This window comes from Borostomias antarcticus (assembly GCF_949987555.1).
Source record: "Borostomias antarcticus genome assembly, chromosome: 12".
In the NCBI taxonomy this organism is placed as follows: Eukaryota; Metazoa; Chordata; class Actinopteri; order Stomiiformes; family Stomiidae; genus Borostomias; species Borostomias antarcticus.
Genome location: NC_140245.1, coordinates 412,252 through 419,751, shown reverse-complemented (window position 1 = coordinate 419,751; position 7,500 = coordinate 412,252). Strand labels below are relative to the sequence as shown.

The window sequence follows — 7,500 nt, the reverse complement described above, 5'->3', positions numbered from 1 at the left end:
CACACAGGGCCCGGACCCTGACCCCCACGGGGCCCGGACCCTGACCCACACGGGGCCCGGACCCTGACCCACACGGGGCCCGGACCCTGACCCACACGGGGCCCGGACCCTGACCCACACGGGGCCCGGACCCTGACCCACACAGGGCCCGGATCCTAACCCCCACGGGGCCTGGACCCTGACCCACACGGGGCCCGGACCCTGACCCACACGGGGCCCGGACCCTGACCCACAGACATGCTCGTCTGGAACAGACATGCTTGTGGGCGGGGCGGCGAGGGCGGACTTACGTTCCTGTGCTGGCGTTTCTGGGGCCGCCCTTTCCCCGGGTGCAGGGTGGTCTTCACCTGGACCGGCGTGTTTATTAAAGGGGAGCGTTAAGGGGAGGGAGGGAGCGGACAGAAGAAAGAGAGAAATACAGATTGTAGACAAACCCAGACAGACAGACATTAAAGGGGCCCAATGTAACATCATCGTAAGAAACTCGTTTTTGGATTACATTAAAAATATCACGTATGTATTTCCTAGTTTATAGTTCCTTATTTTTTTTTATGTTAGGAACGCAACTACTGTTTACAATCCCGCGCTTCTGGACAGACGCCGAGCAGCGAGGTAGGTTGCGTCCCGCTGCACACAAAGCCTCCGATTGGCTCTTTGATACAGAAGCCTCTGATTGGTCTAGAGACACAGGGGAGCGCTCTACTTGTAGCTACGAGGCTCGGCTTCATGCGCGAGACGTCGCCAAAACACTCGTCCGTCCTAATGCGCGCGCTAGAAGAACCCGTGACATGACGATACACAATTTTCGTTTTCTCCTGTGTCGCCTTCTAAACATAAAAAATACAAACACTTTGTGAACTAAATACATTCAACATGTTTATGAGACCACGAGGTCAAAGAGCGCGCTGTTTACAATGACTCTCCACTGGGCCGCTTTAAGGACACTCAGGGAATGCAGTCTACAGACTCAGGGAATGCAGTCTACAGACTCAGGGAATGCAGTCTACAGACTCAGGGAATGCAGTCTACAGACTCAGGGAATGCAGTCTACAGACTCAGGGAATGCAGTCTACAGACTCAGGGAATGCAGTCTACAGACTCAGGGAATGCAGTCTACAGACTCAGGGAATGCAGTCTACAGAGGAGGGAGGGGAGATGGCCGACTGGATGAAAAGCTGGCAGCTTCTTGAAATATCGCCACAACCCAGGAAATATCCATCAGCACATCCTCCCCTCCAGGGCCTGGTTCATCCGTATAGTTCCTGGCTTTAACTGTCGATTAAACACACATGTCCTCGTTGAAACGGCAGGCGAACGAGTTTCTGCAAGCATGACGACGAGTGATGCATACAATAACGCATGGATCCTGAGATGACCAATCACAATAACGCATGGATCCTGAGATGACCAATCACAATAACGCATGGATACTGAGATGACCAATCACAATCAGGCAGCCAGGCGGAGCTGAGGGGCACGTGAGGAGAGGGTGGAGGTGAGGAGGAGGAGAGGGAGGAGGAGAGGGAGTAGGTGAGGAGAGGGTGGAGGTGAGGAGAGGGAGGAGGTGAGGAGAGGGAGGAGGTGAGGAGAGGGAGGAGGTGAGGAGAGGGAGGAGGTGAGGAGAGGGAGGAGGTGAGGAGAGGGAGGAGGTGAGGAGAGGGTGGAGGAGAGGAGAGGGAGGAGGTGAGGAGAGGAGTGGGAGGAGGAGAGTGGGAGGAGGAGAGGAAGGAGGTGAGGAGAGGAGTGGGAGGAGGAGAGTGGGAGGAGGAGAGGGAGGAGGTGAGGAGAGGAGTGGGAGGAGAGGAGAGGGAGGGTGAGAGTGGGAGGAGGAGAGTGGGAGGAGGAGAGTGGGAGGAGGAGAGGAAGGAGGTGAGGAGAGGAGTGGGAGGAGGAGAGTGGGAGGAGGAGAGGGAGGAGGTGAGGAGAGGAGTGGGAGGAGGAGAGGGAGGAGGTGAGGAGAGGGTGGAGGTGAGGAGAGGGTGGAGGAGAGTGGGAGGAGGAGAGGAGAGGGAGGAGGTGAGGAGAGGGAGGAGGTGAGGAGAGGGAGGAGGTGAGGAGAGGGAGGAGGTGAGGAGGAGGAGAGGGTGGAGGTGAGGAGAGGGTGGAGGTGAGGAGAGGAGTGGGAGGAGGAGAGTGGGAGGAGGAGAGGAGAGGGTGAGAGAACAGCAGGGTGAAAGCAGCGTCTAATGTGGACATGGTTACTGGACATCTGGACTCCAGGTACTGATCCAGGGTCAGTAGACCTGCTACAGCCTCCACAGGTACAACATGTTAACGTTTCTATACTGATCCCAGAGCAGTGAGAGCACCTGCTACAGCCTCCACATGGGGAGTAGTAAAGGGAAAATGCATGTTTAGCCCTGTTTTAAGGTTACTTATGATCATACACAATGGTTCAGATCAAAACGTTGACAAAACTAGCACTATATATATACAATATATCGGAGTGTCTCACACAGGATGAGACCAGACAATATATCGGAGTGAATGCAGCTGACGGCTAACTATGGCTCATTCACCTCCATGTATTTCCAAACGCGAAAACAACGTCAGTGAAAAACAGAGTCTGGTAATGATGAGTTTGTAACCCCGATAGTGTATTCAGCCTGTTATTTTGACTATTTCGGTTCTTGAAGTGATGTTTTTACAACAAAATTTATCATTGAAGTCAACGGGCACTTCCGCATCCACACCCCAGACTGACCAATATGGCTGCCAGGTGAATAAGGCGTATTGGTGTCCGTTGGTGTTGACATCAAATTCGCCGTAAAGTATGAATCCTGTAGGGTTTTATTGATCATTTTATGAAATCCATTGACTTGTATTGAAGCGACCGTTGTAGATGTGTAGATCAATCCGCAGAGGGGATTCAGGAAGCGGAACTACTTACGGTAGATATTGTTATTGTTTATGTTGCTAGGCTACCTAGTTTGCGGAAGTTTACACACGTATGTGCTGCGACTAAATAGTTCTATGCTAACTATTTAAAAAAGCCTTTCCAGATGAACTAGAATCTTACTTTATGGCGAATTATATGTCAGAACGCCAACTAACACCTCGGTGAGTTTCTTGTCCTTGAAATTGAGATTTTAACATGTTTTTTGAAGGATTTTTCACGGTGCCCATCCACATCCATTGTATGACCTAAATGGTGGTAGAGCAATTATCAGACTTTCTCAAAAGTGCTAGTTTTGTCAACGTTTTGATCTGAACCATTGTATATGATCATAAGTAACCTTAAAACAGGGCTAGCCCAGCATAGCTGTGAGTGAGCATGAGGAGGTTAAAAGCTCTGCCTCTAGTGAAGTTAGTCTACTAGGCAGCGCAGTGGAGAGAGGACAGCGCAGTGGGGAGAGGACAGCGCAGTGGGGAGAGGACAGCGCAGTGGAGAGAGGACAGCGCAGTGGAGAGAGGACAGCGCAGTGGGGAGAGGACAGCGCAGTGGAGAGAGGACAGCGCAGTGGAGAGAGGACAGCGCAGTGGAGAGAGGACAGAGAGAGGACAGCGCAGTGGAGAGAGGACAGCGCAGTGGAGAGAGGACAGCGCAGTGGAGAGAGGACAGCATTGGGAGACTGGATCACTGGAAATGTGCTCTGGTCCCTCCCTGTCTGTCTGTCCCTCCATGTCTGAGGAGAGGGGACAGCTGCGACCGCCTCGTCCCCTGGGCCACTTCGAGCGGCTTAACGGTCTCGCACGCTGCAGACGAGGAGGGGGGCGGAGCCCGAGCGATGATGTAACTAGACGAATGAGTGACAGGTGTTGTCGCCGTGCAGCTGCTGTCACGGCAACATGAGCCGGGGCAGCCCAGCCTATCAGGGGGAGGGGCATGGGGGGAGAGGGGGCAGTAGGTCACCTGGGGCGCGGGGCCGTTGGCTCCCTCGTAGAAGACCCTTTCGGCTTCGTCGTAGCGGGACTTGTCGAACCAGATGTTCTCCTGGGCGAGGAGGTGCAGTCCACTCATGATGACGCTGCAGGGAGAGAGAGACGTTCGTCTGGTCACACACACACCTCCGTCTGGTCACACACACACACACACACACGCCTCGCTCAAATCAACCCAGCGTCAGCTCAAATGCAATCTCAGATGAAAACACCCAGACGTTTTTAATGACAGCTAGGCCGGCTGAGAATTCACAACAGTGCAGCCATGTCACAGACAATCAGGACGAGGGACATGACCGGGACGAGGACCAGGACGAGGACGAGGACGAGGGACATGACCGGGACGAGGACCAGGACGAGGACCAGGACGAGGACCAGGACGAGGGACATGACCGGGACGAGGACCAGGACGAGGACCAGGACGAGGACCAGGACGAGGGACATGACCGGGGCATGAAGACACCATGCAGTTAGACAGGGCCAGGGGGGGACAGGGCAGACAGGGCAGACAGGGCCAGGGGGGGACAGGGCCAGGGGGGGACAGGGCCAGGGGGGGGACAGGGCCAGGGGGGGACAGGGGAGACAGGGCCAGGGGGGGACAGGGCCAGGGGGGGACAGGGCAGGGGGGGACAGGGCCAGGGGGGGACAGGGCCAGGGGGGGACAGGGCCAGGGGGGGACAGGGCAGGGGGGGACAGGGCAGGGGGGGACAGGGCCAGGGGGGGACAGGGCAGGGGGGGACAGGGCAGGGGGGGACAGGGCAGGGGGGGACAGGGGGGGACAGGGCAGGGGGGGACAGGGCAGGGGGGGACAGGGCAGGGGGGGACAGGGGGGGACAGGGCAGACAGGGGAGACAGGGCCAGGGGGGGACAGGGGAGACAGGGGAGACAGGGCCAGGGCAGACAGAGCCAGGGGGGGACAGGGCCAGGGGGGGACAGGGCAGACAGGGGAGACAGGGCCAGGGGGGGACAGGGACAGGGCAGACAGGGGAGGCACGTCAAGGCATAATGCAATTAAAAACAGAAGGCAAAAAAAGTTAAAAATGTATAACCACAGATCAAGCTCTGAAGTGAAAGTCATAAGCTTATTTTATATAACAAGTCATTTTTGAAGGCGGCGTTCTTTCGTGTTGTAACGTTTCCCTGTGCGATGCAACAAAACTGCCCTGTGTGCGAACGCAGGATTAGAGAGGACAATAGTCTGGCCAGCGGGGCTATAGAACGGACCCCCGGGGCGGGGGAGGGGGCTTACTGGATGAGGGTCTAACACCACTGAACATATCCTCAAACTGCTCCACATGGGGGACTAACAAGCTAGGGACCACCCCTATGAAAACACTGGCCGATACCAATAACCAATATTAACATCGCTGTTATGGCCGACAAACGATATTTACTGATGTCGATGGGTTCTGTATAAAAAGTTTGTTTGATAATGAAATGCATGTAAACACTGTCTCTATTTCCAAAACATTTGGAAAAGCTGATAAATCATAGATTTACCGCATTGTTTCATCTCAACAACACACAACAGCAGCTGGACAGAAATAATAATTATTGTTCACATCGGCCCCGTTTCACACATCGGACCAATACCGATATTATAAACGACCACCATTGGTCACACATATGATTGGCGATATATTGTGCATCCCTACTAAAAGGCCGACATGCTGGTGTCATGACAAGAGACTTTGAGAGACAAGCACCGCAGATATGAAAACCACACCATAGTTAGCGCAAATTAACAGGGGCCAAACATTTTTTTTAAAATGCAAACAGACCAAAAAACAACTAAAAAAAACAAAAAAACAACAAATCAAACGCGTCTCTCCCATCCCGAGAAGCGTGTCATACTTGTCCCTTCGAGGTCGGCCCTCCGTCTCCGAGAAGCCCCTCTTCCTGGCTCCGCGGTAGCCGCGGCCCCGCCCCCTGTAGGGCTCGGAGGAGGAGGAGCGGCCCCTGGCTGGGCCTGGCTGGCGGGGGGGGCCGGACTGCTCCTCCTCCGGGGCGGGGGCCGGCGGGCGTCTGGAGCGGAAGGTGAGGGTGCGGGTGCCTCTGGTCGGCTGGCTCTTGGGGGAGGCGGCGGCGCCCGGCTGGTGGGCGTGGCTCTTGTGCTCGGCCTGCTGCTCGCGGGAGCTGCGGCCGTACCACACCTGCTCCCCCTGGTGGCCGTAGAAGCTCACCGCCTCCCTGGGGGAGCCCGGCGCCCACTCCTCCTCTACCCCCGAGCCCTGGCTCTCTGACTGGGAGGAACGGAGCCGCCTCCTCGGCCCCCTCTTCCCCACCTGAATGTCGTCCCCGTTCAGGTTGGCGCTGGTCATCGCCGCGGTGGGCCCGTTCCCCCCCCGGAACCCCCCAGGCACGGCGGTCGGAGCTCCGCCCCCCTGGGGCTGGTCCAGTCTGGGCTGAGTATAGCGGTCTCCTGGATACTCCATCTCTGTGTTGGGTACCAGCAGAGGAGCCACAGGTACAAGCTAGGGGGTGAGTTACAGGTTCAAGCTAGGGGGTGAGTTACAGGTACAAGCTAGGGGGTGAGTTACAGGTACAAGCTAGGGGGTGAGTTACAGGTACAAGCTAGGGGGTGAGTTACAGGTTCAAGCTAGGGGGTGAGTTACAGGTACAAGCTAGGGGGGTGAGTTACAGGTTCAAGCTAGGGGGTGAGTTACAGGTTCAAGCTAGGGGGTGAGTCACAGGTTCAAGCTAGGGGGTGAGTTACAGGTACAAGCTAGGGGGGTGAGTTACAGGTACAAGCTAGGGGGTGAGTTACAGGTTCAAGCTAGGGGGTGAGTCACAGGTTCAAGCTAGGGGGTGAGTTACAGGTTCAAGCTAGGGGGTGAGTTACAGGTTCAAGCTAGGGGGTGAGTTACAGGTTCAAGCTAGGGGGTGAGTTACAGGTTCAAGCTAGGGGGTGAGTTACAGGTTCAAGCTAGGGGGTGAGTTACAGGTTCAAGCTAGGGGGTGAGTTACAGGTTCAAGCTAGGGGGGTGAGTTACAGGTTCAAGCTAGGGGGGTGAGTTACAGGTTCAAGCTAGGGGGTGAGTTACAGGTTCAAGCTAGGGGGGTGAGTTACAGGTTCAAGCTAGGGGGTGAGTTACAGGTTCAAGCTAGGGGGTGAGTTACAGGTTCAAGCTAGGGGGGTGAGTTACAGGTTCAAGCTAGGGGGTGAGTTACAGGTTCAAGCTAGGGGGTGAGTTACAGGTTCAAGCTAGGGGGTGAGTTACAGGTTCAAGCTAGGGGGTGAGTTACAGGTTCAAGCTAGGGGGTGAGTTACAGGTTCAAGCTAGGGGGTGAGTTACAGGTTCAAGCTAGGGGGTGAGTTACAGGTTCAAGCTAGGAGGTGAGTTACAGGTTCAAGCTAGGGGGTGAGTTACAGGTTCAAGCTAGGGGGTGAGTTACAGGTTCAAGCTAGGGGGTGAGTTACAGGTTCAAGCTAGGGGGTGAGTTACAGGTTCAAGCTAGGGGGTGAGTTACAGGTTCAAGCTAGGGGGTGAGTTACAGGTTCAAGCTAGGGGGTGAGTTACAGGTTCAAGCTAGGGGGTGAGTTACAGGTTCAAGCTAGGGGGTGAGTTACAGGTTCAAGCTAGGCGTCAGCGTCGACATTCTACCGTCAAAAATCAA

The 7,500-nt window shown here is 55.5% G+C and overlaps 1 protein-coding gene across 1 annotated transcript in view; it reads right to left on the bottom strand.

Annotated features, from left to right (window-relative positions):
* LOC311316125 (elongation factor 1-delta-like) overlaps positions 1-7,500 on the bottom strand; it is a 12,652-nt gene that overhangs the window by 3,337 nt on the left and 1,815 nt on the right. Inside the window, 1 exon segment of the mRNA XM_084446907.1 lies at positions 3,854-3,968. Within this exon segment, the coding sequence (XP_084303033.1) occupies positions 3,854-3,961 (108 nt within the window). The 5' untranslated portion in view covers positions 3,962-3,968.